The 25,490-nt window shown below is 43.4% G+C and overlaps 1 protein-coding gene across 1 annotated transcript in view; it reads right to left on the bottom strand.

Moving 5' to 3' along the window:
- The window catches only part of dbn1 (drebrin 1), a 186,904-nt gene extending 161,904 nt beyond the window's left edge, over nt 1–25,000 (bottom strand). The window contains exon 1 of the mRNA XM_041801027.1: nt 24,844–25,000. Coding sequence (XP_041656961.1) covers nt 24,844–24,926 — 83 coding nt within the window. The 5' untranslated portion in view covers nt 24,927–25,000. The remainder of the gene's footprint in view (nt 1–24,843) is intronic.
- Between the last annotated feature and the right edge of the window lie 490 nt (nt 25,001–25,490).

Here is a 25,490-nt window from a genome sequence, read left to right as displayed (position 1 = left end):
CTGATGGTCCAGTCTGGGTTTGGTGGTTTCCAGGAGAACGGTACTTGTCTGACTGCATTGTGCCAAGTGTAAAGTTTGGTGGAGGGGGGATTATGGTGTGGGCTTGTTCTTCAGGAGCTGGGCTTGGCCCCTTAGTTCCAGTCAAAGGAACTCTGAATGCTTCAGCAGACCAAGAGATTCTGGACAATTCCATGCTCCCAACTTTGTGGGAACAGTTTGGGGATGGCCCCTTCCTGTTCCAACATGACTGTGCACCAGTGCACAAAGCAAGGTCCATAAAGACATGGAGGAGAGAGTTTGGTGTGGATCAACTGGACTGGCCTGCACAGAGTCCTGACCTCAACCCCAGAGAACACCTTTGGGATGAATTAGAGTGGAGACTGAGAGCCAGGCCTTCTGGTCCAACATCAGTGTGTGACCTCACAAATGTGCTTCTGAAAGAATGGTCAAAAATTCCCATAAACACACTCCTAAACCTGTGGAAAGCCTTCCCAGAAGAGTTGAAGCTGTTATAGCTGCAAAGGGTGGACCCACGTCATATTAAACCCTCTGGATGAAGAATGGGATGGCACTGAAGTTTAAATGAGAGTCAAGGCAGGTGAGCGAATACTTTTGGCACTATAATGTATGAGGATCATCTCTGATGAGCAGACTGTGACTGCAGCGTGTGAATGTGTGAGTTTAACAGTACTACACTCAGCAGATGTCACGTTTAACTACAGTCTGCTCGTGTAAACCAGACTTCTGTTCTGTGATTTATTTTTCACTGAAGGATCCAAAAACAGCAGAGACACATTTCTGAGGTTTGACAGAAGGATTCACAATCGATGCAACAAATTCATCCTTTCAAGGAAACTAACCCAGTCACTCCAAGTCAACCAGAAGTTTCCAGATTCAGAATAAGATCTTTCCGCATGAATCTTCTCTGAACTACATTTATATTATTACAACCAAAATACAAATGTTCTGCTGTGTTCTCTTAGATCAACAGTTCTACTCCTGTCTTCTCTTAGATCAACAGTTCTACTCCTGTCTTCTCTTAGATCAACAGTTCTACTCCTGTCTTCTCTTCGATCAACAGTTCTACTCCTGTCTTCTGTTAGATCAACAGTTCTACTCCTGTCTTCTGTTAGATCAACAGTTCTACTCCTGTCTTCTCTTAGATCAACAGTTCTACTCCTGTCTTCTCTTAGATCAACAGTTCTACTCCTGTGTTCTCTTAGATCAACAGTTCTACTCCTGTCTTCTGTTAGATCAACGGTTCTACTCCTGTCTTCTGTTAGATCAACGGTTCTACTCCTGTCTTCTCTTAGATCAACAGTTCTACTCCTGTTTTCTGTTAGATCAACAGTTCTACTCCTGTTTTCTCTTAGATCAACAGTTCTACTCCTGTCTTCTGTTAGATCAACAGTTCTACTCCTGTCTTCTGTTACATCAACAGTTCTACTCCTGTTTTCTGTTAGATCAACAGTTCTACTCCTGTCTTCTCTTAGATCAACAGTTCTACTCCTGTCTTCTCTTAGATCAACGGTTCTACTCCTGTCTTCTGTTAGATCAACGGTTCTACTCCTGTCTTCTCTTAGATCAAAAGTTCTACTCCTGTCTTCTCTTAGATCAACAGTTCTACTCCTGTCTTCTGTTAGATCAACAGTTCTACTCCTGTCTTCTGTTAGATCAACAGTTCTACTCCTGTTTTCTGTTAGATCAACAGTTCTACTCCTGTGTTCTCTTAGATCAACAGTTCTACTCCTGTCTTCTCTTAGATCAACAGTTCTACTCCTGTATTCTGTTAGATCAACAGTTCTACTGTCTTCTCTTAGATCAACAGTTCTACTCCTGTGTTCTCTTAGATCAACAGTTCTACTGTGTTCTCTTAGATCAACAGTTCTACTGTGTTCTCTTAGATCAACAGTTCTACTGTCTTCTCTTAGATCAACAGTTCTACTGTGTTCTCTTAGATCAACAGTTCTACTGTCTTCTCTTAGATCAACAGTTCTACTCCTGTCTTCTGTTACATCAACAGTTCTACTCCTGTTTTCTGTTAGATCAACAGTTCTACTCCTGTCTTCTCTTAGATCAACAGTTCTACTCCTGTCTTCTCTTAGATCAACGGTTCTACTCCTGTCTTCTGTTAGATCAACGGTTCTACTCCTGTCTTCTCTTAGATCAAAAGTTCTACTCCTGTCTTCTCTTAGATCAACAGTTCTACTCCTGTCTTCTCTTAGATCAACAGTTCTACTCCTGTCTTCTGTTAGATCAACAGTTCTACTCCTGTTTTCTGTTAGATCAACAGTTCTACTCCTGTCTTCTCTTAGATCAACAGTTCTACTCCTGTCTTCTCTTAGATCAACAGTTCTACTCCTGTATTCTGTTAGATCAACAGTTCTACTGTCTTCTCTTAGATCAACAGTTCTACTCCTGTGTTCTCTTAGATCAACAGTTCTACTGTGTTCTCTTAGATCAACAGTTCTACTGTGTTCTCTTAGATCAACAGTTCTACTGTCTTCTCTTAGATCAACAGTTCTACTGTGTTCTCTTAGATCAACAGTTCTACTGTCTTCTCTTAGATCAACAGTTCTACTCCTGTGTTCTCTTAGATCAACAGTTCTACTGTGTTCTCTTAGATCAACAGTTCTACTCCTGTCTTCTGTTAGATCAACGGTTCTACTCCTGTCTTCTGTTAGATCAACAGTTCTACTCCTGTTTTCTGTTAGATCAACAGTTCTACTCCTGTCTTCTGTTAGATCAACGGTTCTACTCCTGTCTTCTGTTAGATCAACAGTTCTACTCCTGTCTTCTGTTAGATCAACGGTTCTACTCCTGTCTTCTGTTAGATCAACAGTTCTACTCCTGTTTTCTGTTAGATCAACAGTTCTACTCCTGTCTTCTCTTAGATCAACAGTTCTACTCCTGTCTTCTCTTAGATCAACAGTTCTACTCCTGTCTTCTGTTAGATCAACGGTTCTACTCCTGTCTTCTGTTAGATCAAAAGTTCTACTCCTGTCTTCTCTTAGATCAACAGTTCTACTCCTGTCTTCTCTTAGATCAACAGTTCTACTCCTGTCTTCTCTTAGATCAACAGTTCTACTCCTGTCTTCTGTTAGATCAACAGTTCTACTCCTGTCTTCTGTTAGATCAACAGTTCTACTCCTGTTTTCTGTTAGATCAACAGTTCTACTCCTGTCTTCTCTTAGATCAACAGTTCTACTCCTGTCTTCTCTTAGATCAACAGTTCTACTCCTGTCTTCTGTTAGATCAACGGTTCTACTCCTGTCTTCTGTTAGATCAAAAGTTCTACTCCTGTCTTCTCTTAGATCAACAGTTCTACTCCTGTCTTCTCTTAGATCAACAGTTCTACTCCTGTCTTCTGTTAGATCAACAGTTCTACTCCTGTCTTCTGTTAGATCAACAGTTCTACTCCTGTTTTCTGTTAGATCAACAGTTCTACTCCTGTCTTCTCTTAGATCAACAGTTCTACTCCTGTCTTCTCTTAGATCAACAGTTCTACTCCTGTCTTCTGTTAGATCAACGGTTCTACTCCTGTCTTCTGTTAGATCAAAAGTTCTACTCCTGTCTTCTCTTAGATCAACAGTTCTACTCCTGTCTTCTCTTAGATCAACAGTTCTACTCCTGTCTTCTCTTAGATCAACAGTTCTACTCCTGTCTTCTGTTAGATCAACAGTTCTACTCCTGTTTTCTGTTAGATCAACAGTTCTACTGTCTTCTCTTAGATCAACAGTTCTACTCCTGTGTTCTCTTAGATCAACAGTTCTACTGTGTTCTCTTAGATCAACAGTTCTACTGTGTTCTCTTAGATCAACAGTTCTACTGTCTTCTCTTAGATCAACAGTTCTACTGTGTTCTCTTAGATCAACAGTTCTACTGTCTTCTCTTAGATCAACAGTTCTACTCCTGTGTTCTCTTAGATCAACAGTTCTACTGTGTTCTCTTAGATCAACAGTTCTACTCCTGTCTTCTGTTAGATCAACAGTTCTACTCCTGTTTTCTGTTAGATCAACAGTTCTACTCCTGTCTTCTGTTAGATCAACAGTTCTACTCCTGTGTTCTCTTAGATCAACAGTTCTACTCCTGTATTCTGTTAGATCAACAGTTCTACTGTCTTCTCTTAGATCAACAGTTCTACTCCTGTGTTCTCTTAGATCAACAGTTCTACTGTGTTCTCTTAGATCAACAGTTCTACTGTGTTCTCTTAGATCAACAGTTCTACTCCTGTCTTCTCTTAGATCAACAGTTCTACTCCTGTCTTCTCTTAGATCAAAAGTTCTACTCCTGTCTTCTCTTAGATCAACAGTTCTACTCCTGTCTTCTCTTAGATCAACAGTTCTACTCCTGTCTTCTCTTAGATCAACAGTTCTACTCCTGTCTTCTGTTAGATCAACAGTTCTACTCCTGTTTTCTGTTACATCAACAGTTCTACTGTCTTCTCTTAGATCAACAGTTCTACTCCTGTGTTCTCTTAGATCAACAGTTCTACTGTGTTCTCTTAGATCAACAGTTCTACTGTCTTCTCTTAGATCAACAGTTCTACTGTGTTCTCTTAGATCAACAGTTCTACTGTCTTCTCTTAGATCAACAGTTCTACTCCTGTGTTCTCTTAGATCAACAGTTCTACTGTGTTCTCTTAGATCAACAGTTCTACTCCTGTCTTCTGTTAGATCAACAGTTCTACTCCTGTTTTCTGTTAGATCAACAGTTCTACTCCTGTCTTCTCTTAGATCAACAGTTCTACTCCTGTCTTCTGTTAGATCAACAGTTCTACTCCTGTTTTCTGTTAGATCAACAGTTCTACTGTCTTCTCTTAGATCAACAGTTCTACTCCTGTGTTCTCTTAGATCAACAGTTCTACTGTGTTCTCTTAGATCAACAGTTCTACTGTGTTCTCTTAGATCAACAGTTCTACTGTCTTCTCTTAGATCAACAGTTCTACTGTGTTCTCTTAGATCAACAGTTCTACTGTCTTCTCTTAGATCAACAGTTCTACTCCTGTGTTCTCTTAGATCAACAGTTCTACTGTGTTCTCTTAGATCAACAGTTCTACTCCTGTCTTCTGTTAGATCAACAGTTCTACTCCTGTTTTCTGTTAGATCAACAATTCTACTCCTGTCTTCTGTTAGATCAACAGTTCTACTTCTGTGTTCTCTTAGATCAACAGTTCTACTCCTGTATTCTGTTAGATCAACAGTTCTACTGTCTTCTCTTAGATCAACAGTTCTACTCCTGTGTTCTCTTAGATCAACAGTTCTACTGTGTTCTCTTAGATCAACAGTTCTACTGTGTTCTCTTAGATCAACAGTTCTACTCCTGTCTTCTCTTAGATCAACAGTTCTACTCCTGTCTTCTCTTAGATCAAAAGTTCTACTCCTGTCTTCTCTTAGATCAACAGTTCTACTCCTGTCTTCTCTTAGATCAACAGTTCTACTCCTGTCTTCTCTTAGATCAACAGTTCTACTCCTGTCTTCTGTTAGATCAACAGTTCTACTCCTGTTTTCTGTTAGATCAACAGTTCTACTGTCTTCTCTTAGATCAACAGTTCTACTCCTGTGTTCTCTTAGATCAACAGTTCTACTGTGTTCTCTTAGATCAACAGTTCTACTGTCTTCTCTTAGATCAACAGTTCTACTGTGTTCTCTTAGATCAACAGTTCTACTGTCTTCTCTTAGATCAACAGTTCTACTCCTGTGTTCTCTTAGATCAACAGTTCTACTGTGTTCTCTTAGATCAACAGTTCTACTCCTGTCTTCTGTTAGATCAACAGTTCTACTCCTGTTTTCTGTTAGATCAACAGTTCTACTCCTGTCTTCTGTTAGATCAACAGTTCTACTGTGTTCTCTTAGATCAACAGTTCTACTGTCTTCTCTTAGATCAACAGTTCTACTGTCTTCTCTTAGATCAACGGTTCTACTCCTGTCTTCTGTTAGATCAACAGTTCTACTCCTGTTTTCTGTTAGATCAACAGTTCTACTGTCTTCTCTTAGATCAACAGTTCTACTGTCTTCTCTTAGATCAACAGTTCTACTGTGTTCTCTTAGATCAACAGTTCTACTGTCTTCTCTTAGATCAACGGTTCTACTCCTGTCTTCTGTTAGATCAACGGTTCTACTCCTGTCTTCTCTTAGATCAAAAGTTCTACTCCTGTCTTCTCTTAGATCAACAGTTCTACTCCTGTCTTCTCTTAGATCAAGTTCTACTCCTGTCTTCTGTTAGATCAACAGTTCTACTCCTGTTTTCTGTTAGATCAACAGTTCTACTCCTGTCTTCTCTTAGATCAACAGTTCTACTCCTGTCTTCTCTTAGATCAACAGTTCTACTCCTGTATTCTGTTAGATCAACAGTTCTACTGTCTTCTCTTAGATCAACAGTTCTACTCCTGTGTTCTCTTAGATCAACAGTTCTACTGTGTTCTCTTAGATCAACAGTTCTACTGTGTTCTCTTAGATCAACAGTTCTACTGTCTTCTCTTAGATCAACAGTTCTACTGTGTTCTCTTAGATCAACAGTTCTACTGTCTTCTCTTAGATCAACAGTTCTACTCCTGTGTTCTCTTAGATCAACAGTTCTACTGTGTTCTCTTAGATCAACAGTTCTACTCCTGTCTTCTCTTAGATCAACGGTTCTACTCCTGTCTTCTGTTAGATCAACAGTTCTACTCCTGTTTTCTGTTAGATCAACAGTTCTACTCCTGTCTTCTGTTAGATCAACGGTTCTACTCCTGTCTTCTGTTAGATCAACAGTTCTACTCCTGTCTTCTGTTAGATCAACGGTTCTACTCCTGTCTTCTGTTAGATCAACAGTTCTACTCCTGTTTTCTGTTAGATCAACAGTTCTACTCCTGTCTTCTCTTAGATCAACAGTTCTACTCCTGTCTTCTCTTAGATCAACAGTTCTACTCCTGTCTTCTGTTAGATCAACTGTTCTACTCCTGTCTTCTGTTAGATCAACAGTTCTACTCCTGTTTTCTGTTAGATCAACAGTTCTACTCCTGTCTTCTCTTAGATCAACAGTTCTACTCCTGTCTTCTCTTAGATCAACAGTTCTACTCCTGTCTTCTGTTAGATCAACAGTTCTACTCCTGTCTTCTGTTAGATCAACAGTTCTACTCCTGTTTTCTGTTAGATCAACAGTTCTACTCCTGTCTTCTCGTAGATCAAGAGTTCTACTCCTGTCTTCTCTTAGATCAACAGTTCTACTCCTGTCTTCTGTTAGATCAACGGTTCTACTCCTGTCTTCTGTTAGATCAACAGTTCTACTCCTGTCTTCTCTTAGATCAACAGTTCTACTCCTGTCTTCTCTTAGATCAACAGTTCTACTCCTGTCTTCTGTTAGATCAACAGTTCTACTCCTGTCTTCTGTTAGATCAACAGTTCTACTCCTGTTTTCTGTTAGATCAACAGTTCTACTCCTGTCTTCTCTTAGATCAACAGTTCTACTCCTGTCTTCTCTTAGATCAACAGTTCTACTCCTGTCTTCTGTTAGATCAACGGTTCTACTCCTGTCTTCTGTTAGATCATAAGTTCTACTGCTGTCTTCTCTTAGATCAACAGTTCTACTCCTGTCTTCTCTTAGATCAACAGTTCTACTCCTGTCTTCTCTTAGATCAACAGTTCTACTCCTGTCTTCTGTTAGATCAACAGTTCTACTCCTGTTTTCTGTTAGATCAACAGTTCTACTGTCTTCTCTTAGATCAACAGTTCTACTCCTGTGTTCTCTTAGATCAACAGTTCTACTGTGTTCTCTTAGATCAACAGTTCTACTGTGTTCTCTTAGATCAACAGTTCTACTGTCTTCTCTTAGATCAACAGTTCTACTGTGTTCTCTTAGATCAACAGTTCTACTGTCTTCTCTTAGATCAACAGTTCTACTCCTGTGTTCTCTTAGATCAACAGTTCTACTGTGTTCTCTTAGATCAACAGTTCTACTCCTGTCTTCTGTTAGATCAACAGTTCTACTCCTGTTTTCTGTTAGATCAACAGTTCTACTCCTGTCTTCTGTTAGATCAACAGTTCTACTCCTGTCTTCTCTTAGATCAACAGTTCTACTCCTGTATTCTGTTAGATCAACAGTTCTACTGTCTTCTCTTAGATCAACAGTTCTACTCCTGTGTTCTCTTAGATCAACAGTTCTACTGTGTTCTCTTAGATCAACAGTTCTACTGTCTTCTCTTAGATCAACAGTTCTACTGTCTTCTCTTAGATCAACAGTTCTACTGTGTTCTCTTAGATCAACAGTTCTACTGTCTTCTCTTAGATCAACAGTTCTACTCCTGTGTTCTCTTAGATCAACAGTTCTACTGTGTTCTCTTAGATCAACAGTTCTACTCCTGTATTCTGTTAGATCAACAGTTCTACTGTCTTCTCTTAGATCAACAGTTCTACTCCTGTCTTCTCTTAGATCAACGGTTCTACTCCTGTCTTCTGTTAGATCAACAGTTCTACTCCTGTTTTCTGTTAGATCAACAGTTCTACTCCTGTCTTCTGTTAGATCAACGGTTCTACTCCTGTCTTCTGTTAGATCAACAGTTCTACTCCTGTCTTCTGTTAGATCAACAGTTCTACTCCTGTCTTCTGTTAGATCAACAGTTCTACTCCTGTTTTCTGTTAGATCAACAGTTCTACTCCTGTTTTCTGTTAGATCAACAGTTCTACTCCTGTCTTCTCTTAGATCAACAGTTCTACTCCTGTCTTCTGTTAGATCAACGGTTCTACTCCTGTCTTCTGTTAGATCAACGGTTCTACTCCTGTCTTCTGTTAGATCAAAAGTTCTACTCCTGTCTTCTCTTAGATCAACAGTTCTACTCCTGTCTTCTCTTAGATCAACAGTTCTACTCCTGTTTTCTGTTAGATCAACAGTTCTACTCCTGTCTTCTCTTAGATCAACAGTTCTACTCCTGTCTTCTGTTAGATCAACAGTTCTACTCCTGTTTTCTGTTAGATCAACAGTTCTACTGTCTTCTCTTAGATCAACAGTTCTACTCCTGTGTTCTCTTAGATCAACAGTTCTACTGTGTTCTCTTAGATCAACAGTTCTACTGTCTTCTCTTAGATCAACAGTTCTACTGTCTTCTCTTAGATCAACAGTTCTACTGTGTTCTCTTAGATCAACAGTTCTACTGTCTTCTCTTAGATCAACAGTTCTACTCCTGTGTTCTCTTAGATCAACAGTTCTACTGTGTTCTCTTAGATCAACAGTTCTACTGTGTTCTCTTAGATCAACAGTTCTACTCCTGTGTTCTCTTAGATCAACAGTTCTACTGTGTTCTCTTAGATCAACAGTTCTACTGTGTTCTCTTAGATCAACAGTTCTACTCCTGTGTTCTCTTAGATCAACAGTTCTACTCCTGTCTTCTGTTAGATCAACAGTTCTACTCCTGTCTTCTGTTAGATCAACAGTTCTACTCCTGTTTTCTGTTAGATCAACAGTTCTACTCCTGTGTTCTCTTAGATCAACAGTTCTACTGTGTTCTCTTAGATCAACAGTTCTACTGTGTTCTCTTAGATCAACAGTTCTACTCCTGTGTTCTCTTAGATCAACAGTTCTACTGTGTTCTCTTAGATCAACAGTTCTACTGTGTTCTCTTAGATCAACAGTTCTACTCCTGTGTTCTCTTAGATCAACAGTTCTACTGTGTTCTCTTAGATCAACAGTTCTACTCCTGTGTTCTCTTAGATCAACAGTTCTACTCCTGTGTTCTCTTAGATCAACAGTTCTACTGTGTTCTCTTAGATCAACAGTTCTACTCCTGTGTTCTCTTAGATCAACAGTTCTACTGTGTTCTCTTAGATCAACAGTTCTACTCCTGTGTTCTCTTAGATCAACAGTTCTACTGTGTTCTCTTAGATCAACAGTTCTACTCCTGTGTTCTCTTAGATCAACAGTTCTACTCCTGTGTTCTCTTAGATCAACAGTTCTACTGTGTTCTCTTAGATCAACAGTTCTACTCCTGTGTTCTCTTAGATCAACAGTTCTACTCCTGTGTTCTCTTAGATCAACAGTTCTACTGTGTTCTCTTAGATCAACAGTTCTACTCCTGTGTTCTCTTAGATCAACAGTTCTACTGTGTTCTCTTAGATCAACAGTTCTACTCCTGTGTTCTCTTAGATCAACAGTTCTACTCCTGTGTTCTCTTAGATCAACAGTTCTACTGTGTTCTCTTAGATCAACAGTTCTACTCCTGTGTTCTCTTAGATCAACAGTTCTACTCCTGTGTTCTCTTAGATCAACAGTTCTACTGTGTTCTCTTAGATCAACAGTTCTACTCCTGTGTTCTCTTAGATCAACAGTTCTACTGTGTTCTCTTAGATCAACAGTTCTACTCCTGTGTTCTCTTAGATCAACAGTTCTACTCCTGTGTTCTCTTAGATCAACAGTTCTACTGTGTTCTCTTAGATCAACAGTTCTACTCCTGTGTTCTCTTAGATCAACAGTTCTACTCCTGTGTTCTCTTAGATCAACAGTTCTACTGTGTTCTCTTAGATCAACAGTTCTACTCCTGTGTTCTCTTAGATCAACAGTTCTACTCCTGTGTTCTCTTAGATCAACAGTTCTACTGTGTTCTCTTAGATCAACAGTTCTACTCCTGTGTTCTCTTAGATCAACAGTTCTACTCCTGTGTTCTCTTAGATCAACAGTTCTACTCCTGTGTTCTCTTAGATCAACAGTTCTACTGTGTTCTCTTAGATCAACAGTTCTACTGTGTTCTCTTAGATCAACAGTTCTACTCCTGTGTTCTCTTAGATCAACAGTTCTACTGTGTTCTCTTAGATCAACAGTTCTACTGTGTTCTCTTAGATCAACAGTTCTACTCCTGTGTTCTCTTAGATCAACAGTTCTACTGTGTTCTCTTAGATCAACAGTTCTACTCCTGTGTTCTCTTAGATCAACAGTTCTACTCCTGTGTTCTCTTAGATCAACAGTTCTACTGTGTTCTCTTAGATCAACAGTTCTACTGTGTTCTCTTAGATCAACAGTTCTACTCCTGTGTTCTCTTAGATCAACAGTTCTACTGTGTTCTCTTAGATCAACAGTTCTACTCCTGTGTTCTCTTAGATCAACAGTTCTACTCCTGTGTTCTCTTAGATCAACAGTTCTACTGTGTTCTCTTAGATCAACAGTTCTACTCCTGTGTTCTCTTAGATCAACAGTTCTACTGTGTTCTCTTAGATCAACAGTTCTACTCCTGTGTTCTCTTAGATCAACAGTTCTACTCCTGTGTTCTCTTAGATCAACAGTTCTACTGTGTTCTCTTAGATCAACAGTTCTACTGTGTTCTCTTAGATCAACAGTTCTACTGTGTTCTCTTAGATCAACAGTTCTACTCCTGTGTTCTCTTAGATCAACAGTTCTACTGTGTTCTCTTAGATCAACAGTTCTACTCCTGTGTTCTCTTAGATCAACAGTTCTACTGTGTTGTCTTAGATCAACAGTTCTACTGTGTTCTCTTAGATCAACAGTACCAGTCCCTCTTCAGAAGAGCAGAGTCAGGAAAGTGAAATGAGAGCATCTGAGTGTGGGGTCAAAGGTCAGCCTGGCATTTCTCTGCTTCTGTCACAGGTCGGAGTTCAGCAGCTGAGCGTTGGGCTCAGGAGAGTTCCTCGTGTTTCTCCTCGCTCTGAATCATTTGCACTCTGCACTCACAGTTTCAGAGCTGGAGACGAACGAAGGAGAAGGAGAACAGAGAAATCAGTGGGCTCTTATTTTTAGCTCTGCTTTCACACATGGAGGCTTTAATGTGATCAAACCTGCAGAAGTGGAGCTACTCTAATACTGTCCTGTTAACCCAGTTTGACCTACTTTTAAACTTTGATGTTGCAGAAACACGATAATTAGAGCTCTAATATTCAATAGCCAATGATTATTCAGACTAAAAATGGAAGATATCCTGAGGTAAGGGGAAGTTTCTTTAGGACAAACTAGAGCATTGACATGATCCAGTCAGTGTTACTCCAGTTATTACCTCTGTCTGATGCAATGTTTCATTATCAGCACATAAACACAGAAACCTCTGGAGGGGAGAGATTAGGCTTCATGTGTTCATTGATACATTTACGCTGAACCCCACAGGAACGCCGGCGTTGTTTACTACATCTCAGGAACCGTGAGACAAAGTTCTAGAAAGTTGTTTTACTGCTCTACAGATCTTTTATCTCTTCCATCTACATGTTTAGATCCACCTCGCTAAATCCATGATAATATGTATTTTTATTTTGGGATATAAAACTTAGCATTCTTCTGGCTGTCCTCCACTTTGACACTAGAAGTAAAAGACAACAACGTCCTGTTAGCCTGTTGGCCAATCACAATGCTCCAGTTTCTTCTTGTATGGTGGTAGTGACCAATCAGGGCTAACCAAAGATAATAAGGAGGAAGATACCAAAAGAGGGAAAATGTGCCTTAGTTTAATGGAGATAAATGACAGTCCTGTCAGAGAGTCATTACTCATTCTCCTGATAGACTGCAGGATCTCCACGCAGATGTGAGGAGGCTGGGTTATTGTTGATCTGCCTGTGGTCTGTAGAAACTTCCAATTAGTCCTGATTACATAACTGCTGATAGTCCTTGCAGTAATCATTCTGATAGTCCAGGATGTCCTGAAAACAAATGTTGTCTAAAGTTTGTGTTTAGTAGGGTTGAGATTCTGCTCTTTCGCATAAAAACACAGGCGGACCAAAGAAAGCAGAAACTGCCGTGGGGTTCTGAGGTCGACATTTCAGCGAGGCAGCCTGCATGAATTTACTGAGGGTTTTCCTTTGCACATGCTCTGTGGATCAGATTTCTTGTTCTTTGCACGGACAAAAATGGTGCAAAAGCTGCACTATTCAGACTTTTGGATCATATCACTTCATTCAGAGCTTTTTATTGAACAGATTAAGAGCATCGATCAGATTCACGTCTGACCCCGTCAGCAGATCCAGACTGAGAACAGGATGTTGTAGACCCACACGTCTCTGATATGAGAGGACGTCAACATCTCTCACTGTTTCTGCACAGCTGTGATGAAAGGAATGCTTTGAGCTGGATGAAATATTTGAGAACTGCTGGAAGAGTTTCCAGCTTCTAATCCAATCATGTCAGTTTGATATGATCTAATAAAAGAGATGGACCAATGAGGAGACGGGACCATCAGCAAAGACACGGACCCTTCATCCATCTCTCCTTTATCTCTGCAGATTCCATCCTCAGGGGGGAGTTAGAGCACGTCTACCTGGGACCAGAAAACCAGAGGACAGGACTGGTTCCACCATGAAGAACCAGTCTGTGCTGAAACCAGAGGACAGGACTGGTTCAACCATGAAGAACCAGTCTGTGCTGAAACCAGAGGACAGGACTGGATCCACTATGAAGAACCAGTCTGTGCTGAAACCAGAGGACAGGACTGGTTCCACTATGAAGAACCAGTCTGTGCTGAAACCAGAGGACAGGACTGGTTCCACTATGAAGAACCAGTCTGTGCTGAAACCAGAGGACAGGACTGGTTCCACCATGAAGAACCAGTCTGTGCTGAAACCAGAGGACAGGACTGGTTCAACCATGAAGAACCAGTCTGTGCTGAAACCAGAGGACAGGACTGGATCCACTATGAAGAACCAGTCTGTGCTGAAACCAGAGGACAGGACTGGATCCACTATGAAGAACCAGTCTGTGCTGAAACCAGAGGACAGGACTGGATCCACTATGAAGAACCAGTCTGTGCTGAAACCAGAGGACAGGACTGGATCCACTATGAAGAACCAGTCTGTGCTGAAACCAGAGGACAGGACTGGTTCCACTATGAAGAACCAGTCTGTGCTGAAACCAGAGGACAGGACTGGTTCAACCATGAAGAACCAGTCTGTGCTGAAACCAGAGGACAGGACTGGATCCACTATGAAGAACCAGTCTGTGCTGAAACCAGAGGACAGGACTGGTTCCACCATGAAGAACCAGTCTGTGCTGAAACCAGAGGACAGGACTGGATCCACTATGAAGAACCAGTCTGTGCTGAAACCAGAGGACAGGACTGGTTCCACTATGAAGAACCAGTCTGTGCTGAAACCAGAGGACAGGACTGGTTCCACTATGAAGAACCAGTCTGTGCTGAAACCAGAGGACAGGACTGGATCCACTATGAAGAACCAGTCTGTGCTGAAACCAGAGGACAGGACTGGTTCCACTATGAAGAACCAGTCTGTGCTGAAACCAGAGGACAGGACTGGATCCAGAGTAAAGGCCCCGATCTCTTCGTTCACATATAAAAGGAGGAACGCAGCACCGAGGTTTCACGTGTCTGCAGAGATGAAGCTGCAGAGACCTCAGCATCTATGAAGGCCTTTCATTAGGAGTCCTCTTATCTTCTGGATGTAGTGGAGAGTTAAACATCTCCCTTTAAACAGAGCCATGAACCCAGAGAGCCTCCCCTGGGTTAAATACAGGAAGTGCATTAATAAATGACCATGAGGAGAGAAATATGAGCATGAGCAGGTATGCTAGCTCTCCATGAAGCATCAGAGCTGATGGTTCTTTGTCTAAAACATGACTCAGAGCTGGTGGACCCTCTCCTCGGCTCCTCTTACCCACAGACTCCTTCATCTTTGGTGACTCTTCAGGTAACGGCTGGAGGGCTCAGCAGCCACAGAGCGCTCCACATTCCTCTACATCTGTTTGATATCGGATAACCCTGAACGCTCCCTGGCCTTTTCACAGAGTCACCCTCGCTACAGTCTGACATCCGTTCCTCCGTCTCTGCGGGCGCTGGATGAAAAAAGGCAAAGACCATCCTTTCTTGTTACTGTCTTCTGTCTGGCCGGCTAACCTTTCACCTGTAAGCATGCATCACCTCTGCCTGCCTGTCTGCAGCCGTTCCACACTGCCAATGCTTCAGTTTCATTATGCACTTGATGAAATTACTTCATGCTCAGTCCTGATTTGATTGATCATGATGCAACCAAAGGCTTCTGTTGGAACAGTCCCTGATTACATACAGCAGTCTACAGAAACAGCGAGGTCAACGAGGTAACCATGGTTACCTGGGGTGGCCATGAGACATCAGGATTTAACAGCCAAACAAATGCTGTCCTTCCTGATGTGCTTTTATAGCCGCTCTACCTCCTAATCTAACCCACAGCCAGGACTGCAGAAAGACCACCGTGGTCCAAGAAGAGAAGTCAGAGTCAGAGGGGTTAAACGCATGAGAGCGGTACATGTGGAAAACTGCAGAGTCAGCATACGGGAAGATGGAATGATAGACGATGTCAGAGCACGGAATGATGGGGAGATGTCGGAGCACGGAATGATGGGGAGATGTCGGAGCACGGAATGATGTCACACCCAGTATGAATGCGTTCCATTTGCTCTGAGCTCATTTAAATGACAGGGCTGTTGAAGCACGCCCACAAGGAAACGTATTTGGATGGGTAGATACTCTCCACCATCAATCTATTTAATGCTCTTCTGTAAAAAAAAAATGGGATGCTCTCTGAAAGCTCAACAAAAAACTTTGTAAATAAGTGCAAAGGCGCAGCTTTACTGCTCCCCTTGTGGTATAATTATCACCACAAATACACACCAGCGTTCAGACGCTGAGCTCAGACATTTGGGGGAAAACATTTCTATGCAAACTTGCATTAAACATCTAATGATGAAGAGAGCTGCAGTTTTTATGACACACAAATTTTCCAGAGATCAGGAACCAGTCCATCCTCTCTCTGACTTTGACATGAACTTTGACATGATATGGTCAGCACATGTTCAGGTTCAGATTGTTTTATTAAGGCAGGATAAACTGTAGACTGAATTACTCTTCAGGGATGAATAAAGTGGTCTGACCTGAACTGTGACTTTGACATGGCTGTTACTGAACCATAAGCAGGACTTCCATCAGTCCGAGGCTCCCAGCTGTTTTTTTATCCGTGTGCGGGTCCGTGATGACCAGGATGTGGTGGTTTTCTAAGGGTTTCCTTCATTTAGAGAGGAACCTTCATCAGGTTGGTGCTCAACATATCGATATTCCTAACATGAATTTTGTTGATTGGGTACATAATTTTGTCCCATACCTCTCACAGCATCCACAAAGCTTGGTGCTGATCTAGCTCCTCGTTCTTCTTGAACTGACAAGCTTCTAATAGTCAGTGGTTATGAACAGCAGTCTGCTGGAGAGGTTTGGTCTCAGAGATCTACTGGCATGATTCGGCTGCAGGAGAAGCTAACAGAGCTCTTGTCGGGATCATCCCCGTGTTATCAGCCGGAGTCGGAGCTTCATGCTTCTCTCCGGCTGAACGAGAGGAAGCGGCCGGCTCATCCGTCATCCTCTGCTGCTTGTCATCGCCTCTGCTTGTAAACCCTCTCAGCTCATTGAGGATGAGGCCTGAGCCGGTCGCAGCGGTCGGGTCTGTGTCAGCCCTCAGGCGACCAGAGAGTCCAGAGGAACACGCTGCTGAGAGCGAGGCGGAGATAAGGCTGTTCAAAGAGGACCAGTATTATGTAATTAATGAAGAAACCTCCACGGCTTCTAGCTGCATGGAAAGAACCGGCATCCTGATTGATCCAGCTACACAGAGAGCGAGACAGGAATGAAACCTTCCCCAGATTAGAGCATGCAGAAGACAGGAAGGTAATTAAAGCTGGAATGAAACCATGTTTGACTCCTAAACAGCCTCAAGTCACAGAGGAGACTAATTATTACCTCAAAACATGAATACAGAATTTACCAACCAAGGACTATTAATGATATGAATATTAATAGTGTCTCCTTTTATCAACTAGATGTTTGGTCTCAGGAGTAAGAAAATAGAGCCACATCCAAACAGAAGTCAAACTAGAACCACCAGCAGGTGGTTTACATCCTGAGTGATGAAGACTAGCAGACGATGGAGACATGGAGAGGAAGGCTGTTTATAATAAACTTTAGATTGTAGAGCTAGTTAGGTCTTTGGAGGTCAAATTACTGCATGAAACAATGACCTTTGACCTCCAGGATCTAGTCAGGTCATTCTAGAGTCAGAGTCAATGTATCGGCCAGATTCTGTCATTGGGTGGATCATCCTGCAAAGCTTCAAGCTTACATTTTCCCCAGTCAGAGAATGAGTGGACCAATCAGCATCATTAGAGGAGGAAGAGGGCGTGGCTACAGGCGTAGTTTAGTTGAAGCAACTGCAAGTCTGTCAACAATGGCAGCCTTTGAAGCAGCAGTTAATTTCCCTCTGGACCTGTTCTAGTGCTACAGATGTTTTTACTCTCCTAACCAGCGGGAGTCTGATTATCAGCTGATCCACCAGCCGATCCACCAGCCGATCCATCAGCCGATCTATCAGCCGATCTATCAGCCGATCCACCAGCCGATCCACCAGCCGATCCACCAGCTGATCCACCAGACGATCCACCAGCTGATCCACCAGCCGATCCACCAGCCGATCCATCAGCCGATCTATCAGCCGATCCACCAGCCGATCCACCAGCTGGTTTCACTGATAGTGAACAATCATGCACTGATGTGAAAACAGCTGCTGGTCCTCTGATTGGCCAGCATCACTGATCCAATCAGCCTCCAGATCTTTAGCAAAGGTTCTAACCTTCCCTAACTCCGTCTGTGGATGTGAGACGTTCCCATGGACTGAAATACCAGGCTGATATTTTTAGAATGAGACATAGAGATGTTTGAAAGCGAAATCTCCAACATCTCCACAGCCTCCAGGATGGACTGATGATAGGCAGGATACTGGGACAGAGGGGGTTTATGGGGCCATATCCCGTGTTGTTTGGGGTCAGCGGTGCTATGAAGTCTCTGTCTTTGTTCAAACCTCATCAAGTGTGAAAACTGGGGGCAGGCCTGAGGCCCCGAGCATCTCTGGCTCTGCAGTGGAGGATCATCTGTCAGAATGAAGCTAACATTTGAACGGCCTTACAGGAAGCATTAACCTTTGAGCCGATGGTTGGCCGCTCCCTCCCTCTCTCCCTCTCTCCCTCTCTCTCTCTCTCGCTGACACGCCAACAGACGGTGGCGTCTCGCTCTAACACGGTGCCAGACGTCATTTACACATTTACAGATCTGTGAGGCCTAGAGACGTGTGAGGGAAACGCATCATTTCCTGTTCAACACGTTAGCGACATGTTCCAGCATCCTGGGAGCAGACTGCTGTAGAAAACACAGGAACAGTGATGGAAATCTGTCCAGGATCTGATCTTTCCCTCCATAATGAACATCATATATGTCTGTCATTCATGAATCTACCACACCGAAGCCTTTCAGCGCAGCAGGGACCTGGTTCTGAGGACTTCACATCAGGTTTCACTCCTCCTGAAAATATTTTAGTGGCATAAAGGGTCAAAAATTACTCTGCGCCTTTTGATTTCTTCTTTGGGTTGCATTTTTTAAAAATTCAAGCAGAAATGAATCAGATTCTCCTCTTTTTCCCTCACAGTGAAGCTTTTTGAACCAAACCATCACCTTCATTTTCTCTTTACAAAACAGACTGGAGTAGAGCAAAACGCTCCTGTCCTCAAGGCCAGACACTAAAGCAGCAGGCTGTAGCTTCTCTTCCAACCATGGCTCCATTTTAGCATGAAAACTATAGAAATGTGAATATTCCACACGACACAGGATGAAGCTTATAGCAGGGTTTATGTAGAACTGACCCTAAAGGTAATGTTTTCATAGACTTCCTGTTGGGTCTGATTGGAAAGCTGACCCACCAATCAGAAAGCCCCATACAGGCTGCTTCCTGTTAGAGAAACTATTTCAAATTAAAAGTCTTTCACTGCTCTGTAGTGAACCTGTGGCCTGACTTTGGCGTCTCCATGCTGGGTAAAGGCCTGGTAGAGGTTTATTCTAGAGCCACAGGTCTACACCATCACCTCATAACCTTAACTGAGGGTTCATTATGAAAAGACTTCCTGGACATCAGCGACTGAACCCTCGACAACCAGGATGAATATTTACAGTCTTTAACAAATGTATTAGCCCACCTGTACTCTCTGTCTCAGAGACCATCCAGCATCATGAAGTGCTTTAATGCCGACTCTTTCATTTTCAGTCAGCTCTCCACGTTTTACCATTTTGAACAGGAATGAGGAATTTCAAACTGAATTCACCCAAATTTGAGCCGGCTCACTGGGCTTCTCTGAGAAGTCAGAAATGAATCAAGCACAACATTCAACCACTAAAACTCATTTTTCTCTTCAGGAATGACAGTAAATAACTATAATCTGACATATTAATCAGAAATATTAATGTGCTTTACTATTTTTTCAGTTTTTTTTTATAAATCAGTAAATGTGAAAATTCATGGATAACAATAATAATTCTATTTTAGCATTAAAAATATCATTTGGGTTAAAGAGCTTCTACATATTGGTGTATTAACCATTGCAGAAACATCAAAATGGTTTTGGTAATTACCAATGCTGTTAATTTAGGGCAGCTGTGGCAGAAACCTGACTGTGGTTAGGGTTAGGGTGGGCTGATACATCTGTTAGGAACTGTAGATATAAAGGTAGCAGAAGGCATTTTCAACACTGCTAGATAGGAATGACCATGAACAGCTGCTCAAACGGTTCTGACTGGATCTCTCTGAGCTCGTTTAAACTGATCATTAATATTTCTTTAATTCAGGCCCACAGTCCTGTCAAACACGCCATCTGAACTCTTCTGCAGTTGTTTTTCATCCAACATGGCTGCTTTAGCACGCTAACACCCAGAGTGTCTCACAGGAACGGGACAGCTTGGGGAAACAGCTCTGGGGTAGAGGTCAGGTTATAACTGAGGCAGCTAGCGCTGCTAACTTTAGCCACATTCTGCAGACCAACTTCACACTGTTATGGTGGGAGGCTGGTTTACAGCGTGGCCATAGACCAGTCAGACAAAGAGGAATGTCAGCTCAGACTGTGGGCCTAAATCATTTATGTTTGCTCACACCACGCTGTCCAGTGGTGGGCCATGAACCCAGGGTTCACACCGTACCAGTGAAGCTGGGACAGACTGACCAAAGTCTCACACATGGAGGCCAGGGTCAGAGCAAACAGCCACAGCGGCGATCTCAGCATCTCTCTGTTCCATAAACAGTCAGACCCCACAGGTAGGTCAGCTCGGGTATGGGAGCATATGCCGGTCCAGCACTTCTCCCCATCATCCTTGGTCCTGTACTGCCCTGGCCTCCTGATGACCATCGTCCAGGCCTGTGCCACACCCACGTCCCATCTCTCCAGGTATCCTCCCCGGTCTCTCCACGATGCACGCAGGTGCCCGGACGTCTGGTCCAGCCCACCAGGTCCTGGGCACCCATGACATGGTGAGCTGGGCCAGGAAACTGACCCAGTTGTCCGTAGATGTGCAGCTGACCCTTCCTTCAGCACGCCAACGATACCCAAAGATGTGCCGAAGAGAAGTCTTCACAAAGGAGTCCAGCCGCGCCTCTGGCCATCAGTCAGCGTCCAGGCTTCACCAGAGTTTAGTAAGACTGGACCCAAAGACTCTAAGTCCAAGTCTGTGATTCATCTCAGCCTCATAGCAAACACAACTAGCAGGAAAATAATACCAAGTATTCCTTCGCAGCTGGAGGTCCACAAGTACCTCTAATTCCTGTTTATTTCCTTTATGATAAAGAAAGGCACATCAGAAAGACAATCCTGCTGTTTTCATGCAGATTTAAGATGCTGTCCGACAGTTAGAAAGGAAAAAATGCCCCCAAGTTGAGGATTGTGCTCATGGTTCTGCTCTCCCTGTCCCAGTGTGTGCAGTTGTACAACAACAGCGTAATATTAACGCTGGTCTAGCCAGCAAGCATAGACTCTGTGACTGTCCTTATCTTTTATTACGCCAGGTTTATAAAGGAATCAGCTCTTTCTAAATAAAAGTCTGTGGGGTATTTTCATCGTGGAAATGAGAAGGAGCTGTTGTCTCACCTGGTAAGAGAAACAAAGGAGGCCAGGGCCTGACAACGACAGCTGAAAAATAAAGTTTAAGAGCCTTTAAATGAGGTTCATCAAACCCTTACAGGAATTTTCCTTTCTCAAGAATGCATCAAAACGTGGTGTCCAAAGCCCTGCAGTCAAACGGGATTATCTCCTTCAACAGAAGCCTGGAGCGTTTTCATAGATATTTGAAAGGATCAACAGTCCTATTAATAACCATTCTGTCCTCCATTGTTCCCAGTAATTAATATTAAGACACAGCGTGTCAACACCAGGCACCACAACTTTCCAAATAAGAGCCAAAATATGGAACCAAAACCACCCCACCCCCCCCAACAGGCAACACTGGCCACAGAAAAGCAGAAGCAGTGATTGTGTTTAAAGTGACCTGATTTAGCCTAATGACCAGCAGCAGATGGCCCAGGTTCACATTACACGGGGAAGATGGCGACTGAAGAGAGTCTGGCCCCAAACGAGTCAAAGCAGGATCCGCAATCTGAACCAAAACCCTCTGTGATGAGGAAATCAGCGGTCAGTCTTCAGTCAGCTGCTCTGGATGTCACAACACTCCAAACAAAGGCATCAATCAGAAAATCCATTCAAACAGAGACGGGGGGGTCAGCTGATTCTGCTGCTCATTGGTGGAGACCAACATCAGAGACACAAGAGACAGAAGGGTGGGTTTTCATCTGCTCTGGTAGAACATTAGGACTGCTGAATGAGTTTACAGACCATTACCACTCTGGCTGACCCTCTCTAGAGCCTGTCCCTCTGATAACTGCAGATCCAGAGCTCTGCTAGTCCTGAATGTCATCACATACTGGTATAAAACCCTTTAACGGCACATCTGAAGCCTGGATTTACCCCCTACAGCAGCCTCTCTGTGATCAAGGACAGGTTACAGTTTAACTCACAGTCAAATATGACCTCTCATGACCTTTAGCTTCATTTGCTCAGAAATCTGCAGATTCAAAAAGAAAACCTACTTTCAATCGCAGAACAAGCAGGAGAGGAAGAGGAGGCCGACAGAGAAGGCTGCAGACGTTCCTGTGGAGAAGTATTTGACTCTCTGACTACAGTCAGACTTTCACCACAGCCTCAGTGATTCAGAGACAGCAGAGTTCACCAGGACGGTTTCAGCTAGGATCCTCAGAGCAAAGCCACTATAACTCAGCCAGACCTGAACTCCACAGACCCGAGACCTCACAGAAACTGCTGATCCAGCCAGACCGCAGAGGAACAATCCATGTTTATGTTTGCTGCCATGTTTGTGAGCTGTACAGTAGTTCAGGACTCTGAGGAACCCCCTCAGGTATCTGACACACCTGTTCAGGACTCGGGACTCTGAGGAACCCCCTCAGGTATCTGACACACCTGTTCAGGACTCGGGACTCTGAGGAACCCCCTCAGGTATCTGACACACCTGTTCAGGACTCGGGACTCTGAGGAACCCCCTCAGGTATCTGACACACCTGTTCAGGACTCGGGACTCTGAGGAACCGTTGCTGCTGCTAACCTCTCCTGGAGTACATTCAGGGTCCGGCTGCAGGTCGTTCATCTGAGACTCCGCCTCTTTAAAATGTTCAAAATAAAGTTGGATCAAAGTTCGTTTGGGGTGAGCGAAATTAAAAACCTTTAAGGAATCAGAGTTAACAGGATGCTTCCAGGGAAAAGCTCCTCTAGCTACGTAGCTATGTTATCTATGCAGCTCCGTTAGCTGTGTAAGCTATGTAGTAAGCTATGTAGCTAACGTAGCTTTGAAGCTAAACTTGCTAATGCTGAGTCCATAAAAGCAGCTATGTAACCTGTGTAGCTATGTTCTCCACGTAGCTAGGTTAGCTCCAGCTACATTTGCTAAAGTTCACATTGCTAAAGCTAATCTAGCTACACTGACTAATAACAATCACTATGTAGCTAGCATAGCTATGCTAGCTTTGGCTAAAGCTAGAGAAGTTAACATGAGCCACCATTCTTGTAACTCCTGCTAAAATGGGTCTATGCATAATTTAATCCCAGATTTGACCTCTGACCTTTTCTGTGTGTGTAATGTTTGTGAGGCTATTTCATGGATGGAGCTGCCAGAGTTTGTTTAGGAAAAACTTAAATGTAGTTTCTAGAAGAGACGATGGATCTGTGGGCGTGGCCGTCAGAGATGAACGTCTGCACCCCGGGGCGGAGCGAGGGATTCTGGGCCCCCAGAAGGATGTGACTCACAGACACCCGCCTTACCTGGCCCGCCAAGAAACAAATTCAGTTTCTGTAATATCTGCATTTTAATGTATTTTTGAAGCACAACTTCCCCATTTAAGAGCCATGGTTTTACCAAGGTTAAACTGGAGACACTTCCATTATTTGGCCGTGCTGGACCAGACCATTCAGACCTTTATAGGGGACAGCAGGAGCAGTAAGGGCCTCCAGTATTTACTCATTCATTGCTTTTGATTCAATACTGACACTAATTACTCAGAAAAAAACAGAGCTTACCAAATGTATCAGCCCACCCTAACCCTAACCACAGTCAGGTTTCTGCCACAGCTGCCCTAAATTATCAGCATTGGTACTTACCACAATCATTATTGATGTTTCTGCAATAATACACCAACATGTAGAAGCTCTTTAACCCAGATGACAGTTTTATATAGAACAGAATTATTATTGTTATCCATTTTCAATTTTACTGATTTACAAAAAACTGAAAAAATAGTAAAGCACATGAATATTTCTGATGAATGTGTCAGATTATAGTTATTTACTGTCATTCCTGAAGAGAAAAATGAGTTTTAGTGGTTGAATGTTGTGCTTGATTCATTTCTGACTTCTCAGAGAAGCCCAGTGAGCCGGCAAAAATTTGGGTGAACTCAGTTTGAAATTCCTCATTCCTGTTCAAAATGGTAAAACGTGGAGAGCTGACTGAAAATGAAAGAGTCTGCATTAAAGCACTTCATGATGCTGGATGGTCTCAGACAGGTATGACAGGTGGGCTAATACATTTGTTAAAGGCTGTATATAAACAGACTTGTCATTACAGGCCCCTCCCACCTGTGGGCCCCTGTCTGCACCCCATTCAGGTTTGAAACAAACATGGAAGAAAAGTCAAATCTGTGCAGCAAAAAAAGAGAAATTATGTACCGAGTGCCGAGTCCTACATTCCCTTTAAAGCAGCATCACAGGCTTCCATCTGGGAGACTCGGAGTGACTTGAACCCCTGACTATGTTTGGAATCTAAAAGACTCCATCAGAGAGTTTTAGCTCCCATAGTTGGTTTAGTAAAAATCTCCAGCAGCCCCTGTAAGCCCCCCCCCCCCCCCCCCCGGCTCTGGCTCACAGTGAGGAAAGGCCACAAAGGGTGATGATGGAAGCCCCCACCCCCTCCCCCCTCCCCTCTTTCCCCTCCCACCCGCCGGCCTCGCCCCTCTCCTCTCCGCCCTCGTTTTGGGGATGCAGAGGCTCATCAGTATCTCTGGTCCAGGCCCTGTCCCTCCTACTCACACACCGCTGCATCGCCTTACATAAAAGCTCCAAATCGCTTCCAGCTGGCCGAGGGCAGACCTGGTCCCGAATGAAACTGAGGGGAAACAAAGCGCTGCTCTGCGTGCGCAATGATTTGTCCAGTGCGCACAGTGCGCTGTGTCACAGCAGCGCATGTTGTCCAAAGAGAAACCCTGTTCGTGAGCTCTAGCACCAGCAAACTCTCACTTTCTCCGCTTTCAGACCTGCTCCATGTGCGTCGCTGCCTAATGCGCTTAATCAGGAGAGGTAAAGCGGCGCAGCCGTGCGTCCTGACAGTCAGAGGACTTTACCAGCCGGCCTGGACCTCAACAGTCCGAGTGTGAGGATGCTGCTGCTGCTGCTGTGACCTGCGCATCCTCACCGAGCACCAACCAGGACAGCTAACCCTCAGAGGGTCGAAGAGGAGCGAGAGGACAGAGGAAAGTCAGGACTCACCAGTCAGTGTCCGAGGTGTCGTCGATGACGTCCTGGTAGGCGGTCAGCAGGGCCAGTCTGTTCTTGCCGAGATTCACAGCCATGTTTCTGTCCCTGCTAGCATCCAGCCCGCTGCTGATGGAGAGAGAGACACGGAATGAGCCCAGAGAGGGACAGAGAGGAGGAGGAGGCTCTGATGGTGGAGACAAAGAGAGAGAGCAGGGTGTCCGCCAGGTCCTAGCGCCGGCAGAGGAGCGCCCAGCAGGCTGATGGGTCCTAGTGCCCCCGAGTCAGCGGCGTGCACAGACTTTATCAGGGCAGGGCGAAAAGAGAAGGAGGGCAGCACTAGTGCGTCTCAGAAAACTGGAATATCATGAAAACGCTCTCTGTCCCTCTTTTCTGAAAGGTAAAGCCATATATTATCTAGACTCGTTACACACAGAGTGGAATATTTCAGCCTTTATCTCTCTGAACGTTGATGATTATGGCTACAGATAAGAAAACCCAAAATTCAGAGTCTCAGAAAATGAGAATATTCCATTAGATCAATAAAAGGATGTTTTAAACAGAAATGTCAGGCTGCTGAAAAGTCTGTTCATTTCTATGCATCAATACTTGGTCGGGCCTCCTTCTGCATGAATTACTGCATCAATGCGGCGTGGCATGGA

Source organism: Cheilinus undulatus, linkage group 12, assembly GCF_018320785.1.
Source record: "Cheilinus undulatus linkage group 12, ASM1832078v1, whole genome shotgun sequence".
NCBI lineage: Eukaryota > Metazoa > Chordata > Actinopteri > Labriformes > Labridae > Cheilinus > Cheilinus undulatus.
The sequence above is the reverse complement of the archived record's forward strand: the minus strand, read 5'-3'. Positions and strand labels throughout refer to the sequence as shown.